This window comes from Talaromyces marneffei, chromosome 1 (assembly GCF_009556855.1).
Source record: "Talaromyces marneffei chromosome 1, complete sequence".
NCBI lineage: Eukaryota > Fungi > Ascomycota > Eurotiomycetes > Eurotiales > Trichocomaceae > Talaromyces > Talaromyces marneffei.
The window spans coordinates 4,317,354-4,336,988 of NC_072348.1; the positions used below are offsets into that span (position 1 = coordinate 4,317,354).

The 19,635-nt window shown below is 46.9% G+C and overlaps 5 protein-coding genes across 5 annotated transcripts; 3 read left to right on the top strand and 2 right to left on the bottom strand.

Annotated features, from left to right (window-relative positions):
- Positions 1–236: 236 nt before the first annotated feature.
- EYB26_001592 (uncharacterized protein) lies at positions 237–6,419 on the top strand (the record flags this gene model as incomplete). Its single annotated transcript, XM_054260901.1, has 2 exons — positions 237–858; positions 910–6,419. The coding sequence occupies 2 exons, from the start codon at positions 237–239 to the stop codon at positions 6,417–6,419; spliced, it is 6,132 nt and encodes a 2,043-aa protein (XP_054116876.1).
- A 1,540-nt stretch (positions 6,420–7,959) lies between these two features.
- On the top strand, positions 7,960–11,135 carry EYB26_001593 (uncharacterized protein; the record flags this gene model as incomplete). Its single annotated transcript, XM_054260902.1, has 4 exons — positions 7,960–8,027; positions 8,078–10,173; positions 10,230–11,051; positions 11,122–11,135. The coding sequence occupies 4 exons, from the start codon at positions 7,960–7,962 to the stop codon at positions 11,133–11,135; spliced, it is 3,000 nt and encodes a 999-aa protein (XP_054116877.1).
- Positions 11,136–11,225: 90 nt separating this feature from the next.
- Positions 11,226–13,469, bottom strand: EYB26_001594 (uncharacterized protein; the record flags this gene model as incomplete). The annotated part of the gene is made up of 1 exon (XM_054260903.1): positions 11,226–13,469. The coding sequence occupies one exon, from the start codon at positions 13,467–13,469 to the stop codon at positions 11,226–11,228; it is 2,244 nt and encodes a 747-aa protein (XP_054116878.1).
- A 2,134-nt stretch (positions 13,470–15,603) lies between these two features.
- Positions 15,604–17,358, top strand: EYB26_001595 (uncharacterized protein; the record flags this gene model as incomplete). The annotated part of the gene is made up of 1 exon (XM_054260904.1): positions 15,604–17,358. One exon carries the CDS (start codon positions 15,604–15,606, stop codon positions 17,356–17,358), a length of 1,755 nt encoding a protein of 584 aa, XP_054116879.1.
- Positions 17,359–18,776: 1,418 nt separating this feature from the next.
- Positions 18,777–19,322, bottom strand: EYB26_001596 (uncharacterized protein; the record flags this gene model as incomplete). Its single annotated transcript, XM_054260905.1, has 3 exons — positions 18,777–18,885; positions 18,944–18,958; positions 19,168–19,322. 3 exons carry the CDS (start codon positions 19,320–19,322, stop codon positions 18,777–18,779), a joined length of 279 nt encoding a protein of 92 aa, XP_054116880.1.
- Positions 19,323–19,635: the final 313 nt, after the last annotated feature.

Genomic DNA, 19,635 nt, shown 5'->3' on the forward strand with positions numbered 1-19,635 from the left:
TTCTAGTAACTCCAATCGTCTGCAAATGATACATTTTTGGCAATTTATTTTTGTTTATTTTCACTAACGGAACGTACAAGTAATAGCAACCCGCTCGGCGATTATATAGCAGTTTAGCTCTCCGGCTGCTCCAATTACGTACGATAATTCTTCCACTTACAAGTCTCCACTATGATTATTGTTTAATTTCTATACAGCACTGCAACAATGAAGCGAAGGAGGTAGAAGTAAGAATAATGACGAAAGCAACAGATATGTCAGTTAGCAGCCTGGTATCACGACATGCCCGTCTATATCCCCAACTCATTGCAGTCTCACATGGCTCTAAGGAGCTTTCGTTTGCCGACCTGGATGCCCAGTCATCGCGAATCGCCTGGCTTCTTTATAATCGTGGTGTCCGAAAAGGGGACTTTGTCCCAGTTTTGACCTCAAGATGTTTGCTGATGGTCGTGTCGCTCTTGGCTATCCTCAAACTTGGCGCAGGCTATGTTCCTATTGATGCAGAGACATGGGCTGCAGACAGAATACAATCCGTCCTGGACACAGTCTATTCCAAGTTGGTAGTAACCACACAGGAAACAACACAGGAAGAGTTTTGTGATGGAAAAGATCTTGTCACTCTCGAGGAATTAGAGCAGACCCTGTCTTTGGACGAGACTACTTTTAATTCAGTAGCGCTCACCGACCCCTGTCCTGACGACCCTGCGTATATCATCTTCACGTCAGGCACCAGTTCAAAACCAAAGGGGGTAGTAATTCTAAATAGAAGCCTCGCGAATTATGTGAGCCAAAAACCATTCAATCTGGACGTCACACCTGGCGACAAAGCCATATTGATATTCTCGGTAGGATTTGATGGTATACTATCCTAGACCTAATATAAATTAGACATACTAAGTCCACGTCTAGCATGCACAGGAGTCATCTTTAGCACGATTTGTAACGGGGGTCACCTGATACTGTCGTCTCCATCAACCGTCCTAGATGACATGAAGTCATGCACCATCCTACCTGCTACGCCATCAATCCTGACGACTCTTCAGGATCCTTCGTTCTACCCAAATATCAAGTCAATCTTCCTGGGAGGCGAACCACCAAGTGCAGAATTAGTGAGTATGTGGTGGTCTCCGAATAGACGCATGTTCAATGCATATGGTCCGACAGAGACAACAATCAGCTCCACAATTTCAGAGCTGATACCGCACAGTCCAATAGTCTTGGGCAACCCAATGAATGGAAGTCGTGTCCTTTTGCTCAATCAAAACTTAGAAGAGGATGTTGAAGGAGAGATCTGCATCAGCGGACCTGGTCTAGCAAAGGGATACTTTCAAAACGAGACACTCACCGCGGCCAAGTTCATTCTCTGGGGAAACGGACTTCGAATATACCGCACTGGGGATTTCGGTCGTTTGACTCCATCTGGTATTGTATTTTGTGGCCGTCAGGACAGCCTTGTGAAGAACCGCGGGTTTCTCATCAACCTCGATACAGAAGTCATTGCATCTCTCAGAACTTTCCCAGGCATCATTAACGCCACTGCATTGATGTATAAGTCGCGATTAGTGGCTTTTGTTACACCAACAAAACTGAATCCACTGGAAATTCGGACATGGCTGCTAGAACGGTACGATGTCTTTCTTGTCCCTGACATTATCCAGACAATGGAAACCTTGCCTCTGTCAGCCAATGGCAAGGTAAACACTTCCTCTCTGAGAGAAGAATTATCATATTCGTCCTTCTCGAGTGATTCTGATGTGTCTCATAAGCCGATTAACATTCTCATAAAAGTGACTGCGCTGGCACTTGATGTTCCCATGTCCGGGATCTGGCCTGAGAAGTCCTTCTGGGCCCTCGGTGGTAACTCTCTTTCGGCCATCAAGCTTCTTTCACATCTACATAAAGAATGCCTCAGGCTATCTGTTGCTGACTTATTATCCTCGCCGACTCTATATGAGGCAGCCCAGCTATTGGAGACCATCGAAGCCGAGGTTCCTGTACACAGTAATCCAGAGACCATTGCTCCAATGACTACCGTTCAGTCAAGCATGGCCAGAAAGCATTTTCAACAACCAATTGCAAATTATATGCTTCTATCAATGTCCGGTAGTAACAGCGCTCTACTAAAAGGTGATATTCTTAAGGCTGCATGGATAATGGTGTTAAAGAGGCATTCTATATTCTGCAGCGCGTTTGATACCCTTCAGTCAGTACAATCAGTACACAATGATTTGATGGTGGACTGGGAAGAGATACTGGTTCCAGATAATGAAGCTATGGAGGACTTCATTCACATTGCTTCTCGTGATTTGACATCGCTGGCTTCAAGGCCCTCGGAAGGTAACAACACCTTCCGGCCTGTCAATTCCTTTCGGCTTATCAAATCATCCATACAAAGATTTACGCTTCTATGGCTTGTACATCATATTGAAATTGATGGATGGTCAATGTGCATTATTTTCGAAGAGCTGAGGGCCGCACTTTCAGGATCTGCTGGTCTTTCGTTTCTTCCATCCTTGGACTTCTCTCAATTTTCTCGACAACGAGCCCGATATGCACGCCAGATACATGACAAAGCAATGCAATTTTGGAGTTCACATGTGCCCATTCATCATGCATCAAGAACTCCATTTCCTTTCGAGAAAACAAAATCCAAGGGAATTTGTTCATTAGATACCTCCTGTGAGAAAATACTTGAACTAGGTATGACTCTTTCTGAGCTGGAACAAAAGTGCCGAAGTATGCAAGTATCCCCGGCAGCCGTGATATACCTTTCCTGGGCTATGATCCTGCAGATATATCTGAATGAGGATTACGCTATGTTCGGCGCCGTCCTATCCGGACGCAACTTCCCTCTCGCAAAGATTACTCGAGTTGTTGGTCCGGTGATAAATACATGTCCTTTTTCTGTGGACCTAAAGGCCTCTGGTAATGCCGAAAAAGATAAAATGCTTCAAATCGTCCACAATATGTTGATCCAGATGATTGATTACCAATGGTCTGCGAATGAATACCTTGAGTCTATCCCCGGTGACACAAACGAGCTATTGAGCACCATTGTGGCTATAGAGTATGATTTGCCAGATATACCATGTCCTTGGCCGTCGTCTGATGACTGGAAATATGAATCCAAAACATTCGTCGATTCCGGATTGATGGTTCTAATTGAGCAGTGCGGCGAAGGTGGTATGCTTGGGACGCGATTCCAGTATGCGACAGGCCAGTTTGAGACGAAGCAACTAGCGAGAATGCAATCCCACTTTCACAATATCATCCTCGGACTGCTTGATTTGAACATCTCTTCATTAGGTCAAGTCAGAGACCGGATGTTAGATCCAGTTGAGTTGGACAAGCTGAATTTATATGAACGCCCGCTTGATTGCACTTCTTATGACGGTCCCTCCAACCTCAAGGACGCTTTCGAGGAAGCTGCAGAAAAATACCCGGAACACATCGCAGTAGAAATAACTGGGCAGTCTATTACTTATACAGATCTTGACGAGAGTGCGGAGCATCTCGCAGTGCACTTGAGAGGCCTTGTCAAGCCTAATGACGTGGTCGCAACATTGAGTGATGGTTCTTTATCTTGGTTAATTTCCATACTAGCTATTATCAAGGCAGGGGCTGTTTGTGCCCCTATTGACTCGAAGCTTCCTGCTAAACGGAAAGCTCAAATGATCACCGATTCGGAGGCTGCTGTCTACATAATCCTGTCGCACAAGGGCTATGATCTAGAATCCATAGCCGATACTCATATCTTATGTCTAGAAGACTTGTCAACCAGAGACTCAGATTCAACAAGAAAAACTCGCTCAACAACGCAGACGGAATTTAATGATCCCGCGTTCTTGATATTTACTTCAGGGTCTACAGGCATACCCAAGGGAGTCAAGATTTGTCACGGCCCGATTCTGTCTTACCTGAACGTTCCAGAAGCAAGGCTGCATTCAACTGTTGGTAGGAAAAATGCACAAACTCTCTCAGTCGGATTCGATGTATGCATAGCTGAGATATTCGGTACACTATGTTACGGAGCAACATTAGTTCTCAAAGACCCGGGAGATCCATTTGCGCATTTGGCCAAAGTTAATGCTACTATGGCTACGCCTTCTCTTCTTTCCAGTCTTGACAGTGGTCTATTTGTGAATTTGGATACCATATTTCTAGCTGGTGAGGATGTTCCGCAGGCTCTGGTGGATGAGTGGGCGGTGGGTTCTCGTCGTCTGTATAATGGCTACGGACCATGTGAGTGTACGATCGTCGTTCTCATTTCGAAACTTCAAGCAGAACAAGAGGTTTGTGCTGGTCGACCAGTTGTTACTGGGACGGTTTGTTCGATTCGAAATGCCAAAAACCATAGAGTGCCTATTGGGGTTCCTGGTGAGATTTGCATCAGCGGTCCGTCCGTGGCCAGGGGATATATCAACAATGAAGCAGATACTATGGAACGCTTTATTGAAGATCCTCTTTCTCCTGGTACTACTCTATTCTGTACTGGGGATATTGCTCAGTGGACAGAGTCAATGGAAATCAAATATATAGGCAGAAAGGACGACCAGGTCAAGTTGAGGGGCTTTCGAATTGACCTCCATGAAGTCGATAGAGCCGTTCGTCTCTCATCACCAGCCGTAAGAGACGTCGCTGTAATCGTACATGATGAGAATATCTGTGCATTTGTTGCACCTTCAACAGTCGATGTGGATAATATTCAAATTGTCCTCCGTGACCTCCTGCCATATTATGCACAACCAAGCGCTGTCAAAGCCTTACATCAAATACCATTGAGCGCAAATAGGAAGGTTGATCGGAAATCTCTTCATGAATTGGCTGTGTTTACAATGGAAGAGCCCACTGGAAAGAAACTCACAACAAGTATGGAAAAGTTAATTGAGCGTACTTGGAAAGAAGTGCTAAACATAGATGACTCTATTGCATTGAATTCTGAGAGTGACTTTTTACGGCTAGGAGGCAACTCCTTGAAACAGATAAAATGCCTCCAAAAGCTATCCAACGTCCTGGGTTGCACTGTGCCATTTACAATTTTGGTTCATCATTTTACTTTATCCTCTTTTGCACAAGCTCTTGAAAAACACTATTCACAGAGCCGAGTTCAAGCAGAGTTACCACTGGCGGAGTCTGTGGATGGATCCATAGGCGTGTCCTATTTGGAAGAGGAGATCTATAGACTTCATTCTATCTCCACAGGCCATGCTTTGGCTTTCAACGTAGTGTGCAATCTGCGGTTACAAGGGGATGTAAATGTGCCTGCTCTCGCCCAATCCGTGGATCTGGTGATTGCAGAAACCGATATTTTGCGAAGCCGGTACGTTGTTACAGATGGCACTCTCAAGCGACTTGTATCCAAAAATGGCGAACCGGTAGAGATTATTCATTCTAACGACATAGAATCCGGATCGCGTGCCGTTGATGGCCGGGTCAATACTCCATTCAACTTATACCGCGATCAGCTTATCAAGCCTATCATAGTAATTGGGGGAGGAGATTTATCACTGGTCCTGCTATTGCACCATATAATCGCAGACAAGAGGGCAGTGAATATTATCCTAGAACAAACATCCCGCAATTATCTCAATCTCACCACGCCCAGTCCTGTTACCGCCACTCTAATCTCTGGGAAAGAAGGAGCATCATTCTCTTATGAAAGCTGGGTAAAACGGAGCACTAATCAGGTGCCTCATATCGAAGAGGAAGAAATTCAAAGATTCTGGCAGCAGTATCTCCCACAGTCAAGATTACCATTATATTCCCGGAACTCAAGAGTTGGAGCCATAAAAGGACAGTCATGTCAATGGAAAATAAACCACCGGTCAAGAAGCTCGAAGCATTCTTCCAGCAGCACTTTATACCTCGCTGCTTCAGCTCTAAGTATTTGCGATGTCTTCGGAATCAACGATATAGTCCTTGGTATTCCGTATTCGAATCGGACAGAGAAAGCTACGGATGAGATCGTCGGGACTTTTCTGGATCGGCTTCCACTTCGCGTTGATTGCAGCCAATCAATAACACTTGAACCTGTCAATTCACTCCTTAATTCGATTCAATCCAATGTCCACGCTGCTCTGGCACACTTTATCCCGTACCAACAGCTCCGATCGCTACTTGGCATAGAAGATGATCGTGAACTATTCGATGTCATGGTCATATATCATCACCCCGAATCATCCTATGCTAACTCCCTGGTCCTACCGAGCATTGAGAGTGTTATTGATATTCCCATAAAGCCACGAGCGGCGTTGTTCCCGCTAATGATTGAGTTCTTTGACTCACATTCTGGTGATTTAATATGCGAGATCAATTACGATTCTGCGCTTTTGGGAGACCTGCAGGTCAAAGCATTGAAGGACGCATTGACGAGTGCACTGAAGAGTGATGCGATTGTGGAGTATAAAGATATCGCGTAGTGAATGTCTAAGACAACTGATATTCCGAGGGAGTGGGTGACCTGCAACGATCATGCGTACGCATGACACACTCTGAGCAATATTCAGGCCGTTTCAGTATGCTTAGCTTAGTGGATGAACATTGGAGCAAGTTAAAGTAGATTATGTTTCTGGCGAGACATTTCCTAATATGGTACATAATACGGAGAGTTGCAGGTGACGAATCAAAGTTCAGTCTGGAATGTTCTTCCTTGAATTTGTCCTCGAGACATGATTTCCCACCTGTATGCAACTAACCCTTGGTAGCTTTATCGCAGGCTTCGATCCATTTCTCCGTTCCTTTATGGAATATACCTTTCCATTTCCGAAGCTTTTCTAGTACCGCCCTTTTATTCAGCAAGTCCACCAGCTCTTCTGGGGCAGTTGCAAGAATAGGTCGTAGCTCGCCTATGGAGAGCCCGTAGGTTATCCTGAATCCTTCAGATGCATTTTGTGCTCGGGTAGTCTCACCAAGCTCTTCAAGAAATTCAACCGCTCTGATAGCATATTTGATGTCTCCACCATGGATGATGACATTTCTTGTATAACGAGAATCTGCATCAGCGTTTCCGGCTGTCCATTCCAGCTCATTTGGATAAACCGCCAGTATCAAGTATTCGTTCTCACAGATCCTTTTTTGTTGCTCCTCGATCTTTCTCTGTTGTTTCTTTCGTTCTTCTTCGGAATTATTCAGTTGTTCCTTGCATTCCCTCACTTCTTCTAGTATGTCATGTAAAATATCCGTAAGGTTATCCCCTCACAGTTTCCAATTCGTCTCGACTCTGAATCCATCGTCATTCCGTCTGCCAGGAAAAATAACTGGAGAAGGGCTTCGAGCTCGTGTTTATTTGTAGGTTCTGGTCGAAGCTGAAGGGGTAGGGAAAGGGACACGGTTTTATAGAGACCTGCAGGCCATTCCTCGTTGCCCTTATACTCCCTTATAACCGATTCCAAGAAGCGTGGTTGAGAAATGAAACTATAGGTGTTTCGGCCGGGGCAGGTCTTCGAATTTATAGATACTGGTGGGGGTTTTTTTTTATATATTGTGAGGTCGAGATGAGGTATAATTCTTTATTCACATAGCCTTGATGATTGCTAAGGCAGGGGTATTAATACTTCAAGTTTCGTCTAATACTGACGTGAAACTTTTTTGAATGCTGCAAATTGTACAAAGAAGTTCTTTGACATCCTTGCTAGATAGAGTACGGAAGCGCTATGATAATCAGCTGGTTTGGAACCTTAACAAAGCTCATCTACTATATACATTCGCCGCTTCGTTGCATTTGAGTACCTTCTGTTTTGGGATACTTAGGGCAAGGAGCAACAACCCTAACCCTATTGATTCCTTTATGCCTGAGGCCACAATGGCCAGATCACGTGCTCCGATAGCTTCCTGGACTAGTCTCCTCAGCCAGCCAATCAGAGAGCTTCTTAATCCAAGCAACGTCTTTCCATCTTGTCAACAGTGATCATACAGCTTCACTCCTTTCTTATTTTCTCTTGTTTTACATACCCATGCAGAATGAGTCAGCTAGACAGAGATACCAGAATCCCCGATGCGGGCCCGCTCGATGAGGACTTGGACGAGAAGTAAGCAAACAAACATCATCTTGATGAGCGTAGCTCACAAACCTGTATAGATACCCAAATCGCCCGCATAATCATTCATCAACTCTTCTGTTTCATGATCTCCTGACTGGCCTCTTCAATCCATTAAACGACAACAAGAAAAAGCCCGCTGCAGGTCCAGCTCGTAGAAAAGTCGGGCCTAGTGGACCCTCCAGTCTAAACCCGCAGGAGCGCCGGCGAGACATTATCCAGCGATTCATCTCGCGCTGGCGCAAAGATGTGGGCGATGATATTTATCCTGCCTTTCGACTCATTGTTCCCGATAAGGATGGGGACCGCGCCATGTATGGACTGAAAGAAAAAGTCATCGGAAAACTGCTTGTTAAAATCATGAAAATCGATAAGAACTCCGAAGATGGCTTCAACCTCCTGAATTGGAAACTTCCTGGTCAGAGTGCGGCTAGCCGTATGGCAGGCGATTTCGCCGGTCGATGCTATGAAGTCTTATCACGAAGACCGATGAGGACCGATGTGGGAGATATGCGTATTGAGGAGGTCAACGATCGCTTGGATCAGCTATCAGCTGCATCCAAGGAAGACCAGCAGCTGCCGATCTTAGCTGAGTTTTATCGCCGCATGAATCCAGAAGAGCTTATGTGGCTGATCCGTATCATTCTGCGACAAATGAAAGTCGGGGCCACGGAACGTACATTTTTCGACGTGTGGCACCCGGATGCTGAGCGGCTTTTCAGTATCTCCAGTAGTTTGAGACGTGTCTGTTGGGAATTGCATGATCCGAATATTCGGTTGGAGGGGGATGAGCGCGGCGTGTCACTGATGCAATGTTTTCAACCTCAACTGGCACAGTTTCAGATGCATTCTTTTGAGAAAATGGTTCAGCGAATGCGACCGACAGAAGAGGATCCCACATTTTGGATCGAAGAGAAACTCGATGGTGAGCGGATGCAGCTACACATGGAAACAGATGACTCTGTTGAGGGAGGCAAGAAGTTCTGCTTTTGGTCCCGAAAGGCCAAGGATTATACTTATCTGTATGGAAATGGATTTTTTGATCCCAATGGCTCCTTGACCCGACACTTGAAGGATGCTTTTGTTGATGGAGTCGATAATATCATTCTGGACGGTGAAATGATTACATGGGATCCCGAGCAAGACGCACCAGTCCCATTTGGAACGTTGAAAACAGCAGCTTTGGCGGAACAACGAGACCCAAATGCAAAAGGACCGCGTCCGTTACTCCGGGTGTTTGATATACTGTATCTGAACGATAGGGAACTGACACGCCATACACTAAGAGATCGCCGCAATGCCATTGAAAAGGCTATTCGACCTGTGCATCGCAGGTTTGAGATACACCCATATACAGAGGCTACTACCGCCGCCGAGATTGAGCCTATTCTCAGGAAAGTGGTTGAAGAAGCTTCTGAGGGACTGGTGTTGAAAAACCCACGGTCACCCTACAGATTGAACGAACGCCACGATGACTGGATGAAGGTCAAACCTGAGTATATGACTGAATTTGGTGAGGCTCTAGATCTTGTTATCATTGGAGGCTATTACGGCTCCGGAAAACGCGGAGGTGTTCTTTCGAGTTACCTCTGCGGTCTGCGTGTGGATGATCGGAATGAGTCGAATTCAATGAAGTGCTATTCATTCTGCAAAGTTGGCGGTGGCTTTACTGCATCTGACTATGCGAATATCCGCCATCACACAGATGGAAAATGGAAGCCATGGAATCCTAAAAAGCCACCAACTGAGTTCATCGAATTAGCAGGTGGAGAGGTCGCTCAAAAGGAAAGACCTGATGAGTGGATCAGGCCAGATGAATCAGTCGTAGTTTGTGTGAAAGCTGCATCTGTCTCGGTCAGTGAAGAATTCCGTATGGGCTTGACACTACGATTCCCGCGTTTCAAGAAGTTGCGGATGGACAAAGACTGGAAAAGTGCATTGTCTGTCCAGGAATTCTTGGATTTGAAATCCAATGTCGAGAAGGAGCAGAAAGAGAAAGAGTTTACCGTTGACAACTCGCGTCGGAAGCGGATCAAGGCATCTACAAAGAAACCCCTGACTATTGCGGGTTATGATGAGGAAGCGAAAATGGAATATGCCGGCCCATCAGGAAATGTGTTTGATAACATGAACTTTTGTATTCTCCTCCTTCACCTCTTTCTGGCGGAATTTCTTTACTGACATAATTACCAGTCGTCATGACCGATGCCAACGGCCCAAAGAAGAAGTCTAAGGCCGAACTCGAGCAACTAGTCAAATCCAACGGCGGAAAAATCTATCAAACAAACACAGCTGCGCCTAAGACAGTCTGCATCGCAGATCGGCGAACCGTCAAAGTCGCATCCCTACAGAAAAGTGCTCGTGAGGATATCATTCGACCAAACTGGCTGTTTGACTGTATCAAACAGAATGAAATCGATAGGCATTTGTCCTGTTATCTTCTCCCCTTGGAACCGCGGCATATGTTTTTCACGACGGAGGATCGACGGGGTGAGATTGATGATAATGTCGATGTCTACAATGACAGTTATGCGCGGGATGTTACGCCCGAAGAACTCAGAACGATCTTGGATGCAGCCAAGCCTTCACGGCAACAATTGATTGAATATGATGCGGAGATCGATAAGATTTCCGAAACGGTCTTTGAGCAAGCTCATGAAGGAGGGACTACTCCACCTGGTTGGCTTTTCAGGGGTCTTGCCATGCATTTCCATGAATCCGCAGACTCGTCGGACACCTCAGACCAGATCCGACTCTTCCTCGCTCAAAAAGTGGCTGAATTCGGGGGCGCAGAAATCGTCGACGATATGGGTATCACATCTGGTAAACAGAAGGGACACGCGACACACATCGTCGTCGTCGCCACTGATGACTCCATCAAGGGCGAAATCGCAAATATCCGCAAGACCCTCGCACAACAACAGATGTCTGATCGTGGCTTGAAAGTTCCACATATCGTTACTATGGGGTGGATCGAGCAGAGCTGGAAAGAGCGGACATTGTTGGATGAGGAGCGTGTGTTCCCCATTTCCCTTTATATTCTATAAATTATGATTTACGATTGGGCTGACTCAATTTATTGTAGGATTCTCGCCATGATCCGAGGTTTGAAGTAGAAACCTTGAATGATACTCTCATTCACGTGTACAAATCAAGGAATGTTATTAGCTAGAGTATATATTACACAATCTAGCCCATCACAGTCGTCAAAGCCGTCATGGGCAACGACGTACGATCCCTCAGTCTCGACAGAATATCAATATACTCATGCGTAACCCCCCATGTAGAAGCCAAACTCGACAATATCCGGATACCTTCCTTGAGGACCCTGGAGGGTCCCTGAGGACTACATATATCGCCTACACCGGTCACATTGCCCCTCATTGTCTGACCTTCGCGGACAAAGAGTTGCACAATTTCGTCGTCGCAGGGTCGGTCGAGGTGGACGAATGTTGGGGTTGCGCCGTACTCAGCTTGGTCTTGTTGTTGCTGCTGGCCCCCTTGCCTAATAACCGTCGGAATTTGCAATAGTCGTGAACATGGGTTGTAACTGCAGATACCGTAGGCCCATAGAGCTAGGGTTGCTAGGAATACAGAGACTGGCTCATGAAATGCATTTGTTGAATATCGGCGAACATGCCAAAATACCGAACCCGCGTGGATCATTGATAGCCGAGCTTTGTACTGGTCATGCTTCACCCATCGCCAAGCGTGTTGCCAGTCAGAGTTACGCTCGAGTCTGTTGTCCCACGGGATCGTTGTATTCGCTAATGATGTAGCCAGGTTTCGGATCTCTCGAAACGGAACGAGAAGAACAACACGTGCCACGTGTAAATGTAGTACGGTGGGGTGCTCAAAGCCTGCTGCCTTTGCAATGGTTCCGTTGGCGTGCCAGTGAAGTGTATCCAGGCAGTCGCAGGCGCTATTCCGCCACTTGGAATACATCGCAACACCCGGTAGCCACACGGGAGTCGACGGAATCGCTGCTTCTCGCGGCTGTCTTGCTGCGCTGGGGTTCCAACATGTAAGCGGACTCTGGAAATAATCACTCACTTCCCACAGTCTCTGATATAGGGCGTGAAGGAGTAGAGTATGACTGAATTCGCAAATGTTTGGAATAGATCTCTTTTCGATAAATAGAACCTCAATAGCTGAATGAAGAGATACATTATCACCATGGTATAGGATTTTCCAGTCGTCCTCAGATGTTGCATCCCATAAGTTCTCGTGTGAAGGAAGGGGCGACTGCGCATCCTGAAGACTAAAGAGTGGCCGAAAACTGGTGGCAGTATAAGCCAAAGTGCTGTCAACAAGCCAGATGAGGTACCCAGTTCTGCGTTTTATTTCCATGTCGATCCAGTCTCTCCATGGTATGCCAATTGTGTTGTTTAATTGTCCGCTTGAAAGGAGTCTCTCATGATGAGCAAACCGTACCAGATCATTCAAAGAACCGAGAGCATAATCCTTGGCCTGGTTATCGAAGCTGTGATAAAGACCAATGCAGTTCAAAAGCATCGCCTGAATGAGCCACATGGGTTTTGCGCCCAAATAATATTTTTCCTTTTCGATAAGGATGGCCCTTCGTGCAAATTCTTGAAGGGGGTATGCATAATCCGTGGTCTCTGGTGTGCTGATAAGACTTGACCCAATTGCTGCCATGGTAAGCGTTAGAATCCAATGGCTCTGCTCCAGATCAAATGTCGGTATATGAAAGATTGGATAGACAGGCTGAAATTCATCCAAGTAGTTTGAGACGAAATATGCTAATAAATCCGCTCCTGGGAAGACAGTAGTCTCAAAGGCTGTGAACAGAGTTTCAGAGCAACATAATTTGTCGAACACGTCGAGAATACTATCGTATGTATTGGTCGGTATCTGCTTTGTGGAAGACATCTTTTGGTATATCTCCTGGATTAGACTTTCATGTACGTTTGGAAATACCAAGCGTGAGCGTCTTGCGGATATCAAAGATGAAATCGAGTCTTCTATCTGGTCAGAATGGGCGTTCATTTTTCGCTTTTGCTTCGTCAAACGAGCTCCCACGCCGTCAACGTAGTATTGGCCACAATTTAATGCTTCATCGCTCGCTGAAGAGGACGGAGATATATCTTGCGACGAATTGCTAAGTGAATGAGGGCTTTGTGGATTGGCGTATGGAATTGCAGCAGGCCGTTCTGCAATATTAAGCAGAGGTATCTGGCCTATGCTTGACGTAGGATGCGTCCAATCACTTTTGGCGTCCAATCCTTCTAGCCACCATTCGTTCATTGCGCTGTATGCAGTGTTTGGATCCATCAGCAGTACCTCATTCGATGTCATATCTTTCGACATATCGATTGGAAGCCAATTTAAACCCAAATCCTCTACGGGATCAAACAGCTCCGGCGCCATAGGCAAGTCTAACGCGGAATAATTTGAAAGATCAAGGGGCATCGATGTTGGCGGAGACTGTAGTTTATTCAGAGAGCTTTCTTCCGAGCGAAGGTGATCTGTTATATTGAAAGGGAAAACGACCGTGCTGTTTGGTGGACATATTTGAGGAGAATCTGTTGCATATGGAATTTGGTAATTTTTCTGGAGCTGCTCATCTGAACTTTCCGGTCTGTCTTCGAAATTAAGGATCGGGATTCCTCTGTGACTGTTCGCGTTGCTCCGATGTCTGGATTCTGTTTCATTACTTGCGGCCTGTGTCTGCGAAGGTGTATTATAATTGATGAATCGGAACTGGATTTGTTGGTCCGTGGATTGAGCCCGAGGACTTTGAAGGCCGGTGGATATATCTACTTTAGATTGCTGTGTTGCCAACTTCTTCCGAGAAACTTTAGCTGTCCCGCTGGTTGATTTTGGGGGTGATTTTGAGGGACTTTTGTGCTTCGGGCGTCTCTCAGTTGGGTATTGGCAGCTAACTGTGCGACTCTGGCACCGATGACAAGGTTCGCCGCCGCTACATCGGACACGAGCAGATGCGCATTGTGAACAAGCCCGGAATGTCTTAACAGTAATACGATGAACACGATCAAGTCCTCCTTCTATTCCCGGCGCGTGGTGACTTTGATCATGCCGATAGAGAGTGTCACTGCTGAATATTAATAGCCAAATCTAATAGACTAACACGCATCATACCTTCTTGAAAAGCAACGGCTGCATCGGACGCATCGAAAAGGTTTTTCCTTGGTGTAGGAACGAAGGTGCCTTCTGAGATGCTCTGGTCTTCTGAACGTTATATCACATATAGAACATGTTGGTGTTGTAGAGGATGGAGAAGACACCTTCCGGGGCTGGGAGCTCTCTTGAGCATCCATCGAGCACCAATCTTCATTTGACGGTCGAGCTCTGCAACCGATCAGTCGCCAACGTGCAAATCACTTTGATGCCGATAAGTCACGCATGCATACGATACCTAGTCGAGTTGAACAAGAACCGGATGAAGCATCCCACTTTAGAAACTCGCGGACGATGCTGGAAAAACTCCGTTCGGAAAAAAGAATCATCAAAGAATTGTCGAGACTGCAATTTCCCACTTTTGCCGACATTTGGAGACGCGGGGATGAAATCCGGGGTAAAGGCTTCTATATACATAGACAAAATCTCCGCACTGCTTACACATGCTGCCTCTGTGAAACAAAAGGCCAATCATACAACACACCTAGCTCCTTTGCCCTCATCAAAGTGCATTGGATTACTACTAACCAAGACGCCTATTGGCCAAATCCCTGTAGATAGAGAACATTGTTCAATGCCTTTACTCCACATCGGTTAAAAGCGCCCTTCTCATCTTATTTGCCGACATCTCATCTCAGGGAGATTTGTGTTGTTGGCGCTGAGGCTCTAGTGCTGCAGCGTGTATATAAAAATGAAGCGTAGAATGATACCTGCAATATTGATAATCTAGGACTTTCGTATCTATAGGTGATGAATCGTTGTCAGCCTCGTCAAGTTATGTTGGGTCAGTAGTTGCGCTCGCGCTTAAATACGCTCATATTAGCATTTTAGCCGAATCCACCCCGGCAACCCTGATTTAGGGAAAGGGAACCAATCCGGAGGAACGGTGATCCACATTCCATTCATTCGCGATCGCGTCTGCGTTGAGAGCTTAACTAGCATATGTCAAGAAGAGGGAACTGCTCGAGTCATAAGAGAAAATATACGAGGACGTTCAACTTCAATGATCAGTCTGGGAGAGAAGCAGCGGAACACGTGCTCTTGAGCTAATGAGCTGACAGCTCCTTCCAGCTGGACCTTACCTAAACCATGACCCACATGCGTGGTCCGTACTCCGGACAGATAGCAACTTCACAACTATTATTGCAGCGTCATTATTATTATCACAGCATACGTTAATTATGAAGCTATACGATAGGGCTCGCATCGATGAAAAAGCCTTCCTTTCGATATCCTGAGCTGTAACTTCGCCGACAGAAAAAGCGCCGTTTCCGATCGGTTTTTCAGCTGCTACCTGCTTACCCGCGACAATCCCGAGCCGCCCAACGGTAAACGACATCAAAACATTCATGAGCCTGGAGACGGATACATATGGGATAAATAAAACAAAAAGCTGCATGCGTCCATGAGCGGCGGTATCCAGACTGTCGGTCGTGATGGTCGACGGATGTCCCGGCAACCCACTGGCAATGTGATGTTGAACTCCACCGCGCTCCAGGGTGCAAACATGGCTTTCAACGCCCGCTCACCAAATCGTGAGACTTCACTGAATGCCCAAAGCTCAAGAGATGTACTGCGCGCCCCGATGAAGTCCGATCCGCCCCGGTCTACGCGACCTAAAGACGATCCTGAACCCGAACCTGTATCCGAGATGCCAGAGGCCGGTCTTGTCATGGACAGGATAAAAGTCTTTTCTGGGAGTACAGTTTCGCGACCCAGTCGGAATAGAGCTGGCTCTGATATTCCTGGCTCAGATACTCCTCAGATGCAAGCCGCGCAGTTGGCAGCTTTGAGATCCGCGTCTCGAACACCCCAGGCTGGTCCTCCCTCTCCATCCGTCTCACCAGTCAGAAGAGCAATGACTGGTAGCACTAATTCTACGAGAAAACCTATCTCACCGGCACCGAAGCCGGACTTTTTGTCTGTTCAAAATTCTAGATCTGTCCATGCACCAGTCCCCATCCGCAAAAGCCCGGTTGTCGTACGTTCCCTGACGGGTAACTTGGACGAAGAAAGGGCAAGCTCAACCGGCGGGCGTCTACAATCTAGACAAACCGGGCTACCGGGTAGCTCGGCCGGAGAACGCCGCCCCAAAGCGGACGAGGTCATTCGACCATCAACCGCTCGAGACTCGACATCTCAACCCAAATTAACTAAAACTAAACCCCAACCGCCTGCTACCAAACCCAAGCTGGTCCAACCAGCAAGCGACGACAAAAAACTGCAACCTGAACCTCCCAAAAAACCCCCACATCTTGGCGACAATGCTCAGGGAAAGAAGTCGCAGGCTTCTGGAACCAGGAATACGGCTACTCGTGAAACGAGTCAGTCAGATACTACCAGTATAAGCTCTGCACGTGCCCAATCAGTAAACAATGAAGAAACAAGCTCCGGTAGTCACTACACTACGCCCAGTCGCCAAAACACTGGAAATGCAAATGGACAGTCGGGCATGACAAAGGAAGCCTTGGCTGATGCGATTATTGCTTCTTCATTAGCTTCATCTCGGGCGCCGTCGCCATACAGCGCTCCTCCACCACTGCCTCCGCCTCGTCGATCGCGGTCGCGCTCAATTCTGCATCCTGGAGATATATTAAAGAAGGACCGTCGGACGACGTCTAATCCTCCCAAGGGACTACGGCAAACTCTAAGAGACCCTCCCAAATCGGATGTGGAGGACAACAAAAGCCCAGGCCGACGCCATTTGATCAGGCACCATCCTCATAAGCACCATGAAGGTGATCGCAAGCGATGGCGTCAAGAGGTAACCGAAACAGCCCGCAAACGATACGAAGGAGTGTGGGCTGCAAATAAAGGGCTGTGGGCCCCCGCAGAGAGCGTAATTTACCGAATCTTCCCGGATCTGCCGCGCACTTTGGTTTCGTCGGATCTAGTCGTGAACCTAGTGGTGCGCGATATTTGGGCGCGCAGTCGCTTACCAGCCCACACTTTGGAGCAGATATGGAACCTAGTGGACCGGTCAGAAATCGGCATGTTATCACGGGAAGAGTTTGTGGTTGGTCTATGGCTGATCGACGAGATTCTTCAAGGACACAAGATCCCTGTCAAGGTGCCGGACAGCGTCTGGGATTCCGTCCGCCATCTGCCGGGAATAAAGATTCCCCAGGAATTTGGCGCCAGTCGAGCAGTGAATAAATAAATCAGTCATATTTTATCTAAACTCTGGATAGATAACTAAATGTACATAGAATTCGATAGATGAGAAAGCCTTTTTTTTTTTTTTTGTTTTTCTGCTATATCTTCATACATATGCACCCCCGACACGCTCAGCTTGAACCTTCCCAGATAGGAAAGCAAAGTAAGTGCCGAACGAAACGTGTGCCAAAATCGCGCTTGGCAGGCACAAAAGGAAAAACCAAGTGAACCAACTAACTAGTTAGTTAGTTAGCTCCGAATCCTCTGGATTAAGGTAATCAACCTAGTAATATTAACTAGTTAACTAACTAGTACTAACTACATAACTTAGTACTGCATCGCGATTCAATATGATCGCCCCCGGTTTGTTTCAGAAGCCATGTGCGTTGCGTGCAACCCCTTGCTTAACTAACTAAGCCTCAGCTAAGGTAACTTAGCTAGTCAATGCTAGCTAACTAGTTAGTTAGCACGTCACTACTGTAGTACGAGTACGACTAACTCAGCTATGTACGGAGACTAGTAGCAAAATGAAGTACAAATGATAGCAACATGCGCCACATGGTCATTGACCTTCCCGTCTCGTCCTAAGGCAGTTCGCTTAGCGTGGAGTACTACGGTGGTAGTACTATCCCTTGTCCGTCGGGGCAGGCGAAACTGGTAATTTCGCGGGTATTTATCATGTACGGAGTATACTCGAGAAGCCCCACTATTGCAAAAGAAAATGCTCCGTATATAGCAATGGTATTTTTGATGCACGGAGTACGGAGTCCTACTACAGTAGTACTGAGTGATACCGGGAGCTGAGTATGTACGCAGTAAGTTGGTCGGATTATTAGGGCTTAGTCATGTTAACTAAGTTAGTTAACCCCTAGTTAACGGGTTAATAACTTAACTCCATACCTGTTTGCTGACGGAATAGAGTATGTAGTAACTAGTTATTAGTTGGTTATACGCAGTACACGTAGTACGTAGTGCTAATAATTCGAGTACCGACAACCTACAACGTACTACTACTATACGTAGCAAGCAAGCACGGGGAACTTTGCGTGACAAGTTCCAATAACTATTCTATCGAGATCAACGGCGAAAGCTAGCCTCAAGAGGTTTAGCGGAATCACCGATTTATGGGTTTTATCGCGCGCTCAGGCCTCGTGACCGTTATCCAGGGAACGTTCCTGCTTGACGATGCGCCGCCAATGGGATGCGGATTAGGCGAAGGGTGGATGTCACTGAGGCCTAGGATAGGATTAGTCGGTGTGTCAATGTCATTGTGCCATGGCCATTGGGCCATTTGTCAAGGCAGGGGCCAGGAACGGACTCAGTGGAGGCGAGATTGTGTTTTTGTGTGTATGTGTTTTTGTGTGTATGTGTGTGTGTGTGTGTGTGTGTGTGTGTGGCAGGATCGCATCATCTCAACAAGTCTCAAGAGAAAAGGAAGAATTGAGTTTCGGGATCCAAAGAAGAGTTCGCCGAGCGGAGACGCTTCTTATTATTCCATAATAATTCGTCTTGCACCAGCTGGACCAGGAGCCTTGGTAAGTTAGCTGCCGCTTCGTAAATTAGTTGCCGCCCCTACTGATGGTACGTACTCTGTACTACTCCTTCTAGTCATGCGCCACACTTGCCCGGACTTCCTCTTTCATCCCTCCTTGCACCAAAGTCCCGGATCTTCTTCACATATCGCCACCCAAACAATCACCGCCCGCGAATCCTGCTGCCTTGTCTGCTCCAATACTCGAACGCCAGGTTAGAGATCGTCGGTACTCTGTGAGTCTGGTAGTTGTAGACCCATACGTATTGATGCATCACAAACCTACAACTCGCCACCACTGCACCCGCGATGATAACAACAACAACATCATCAACATCAACACCACAACCGCCGCCACCACCACCACCACCACAACCGCCGCGCGACACACCCACTGGCATGGCGTTGGGGGCGTGAAGGCCTGGCATACATCGCATTGTGGCCATTTCAGCGGTACCAGTCTTACCTCAGAGCACACCCATCTTAATTTGGCTGGCACTGACAGCTGCGTGCCATTGGCCCAGTCAAAGTTTCTCCGACTCTATCGTCGTATGATGTACATCATCAAGAAGCTAAAACCCTAGTGCCCATGGCCTAATGCTCCCAAGACAGGGCACTGTGGCTGAAGAGCGGGACTTTGGGATGTCCAAAGGACTTTCCTACGGTACTCCGTACTTGGCGCGTGCCAGAGGAAAGCACGGGAAACACAAAAACCTTGAAGAGGGCTGGCTCGGTAAGCTCCATGACAGA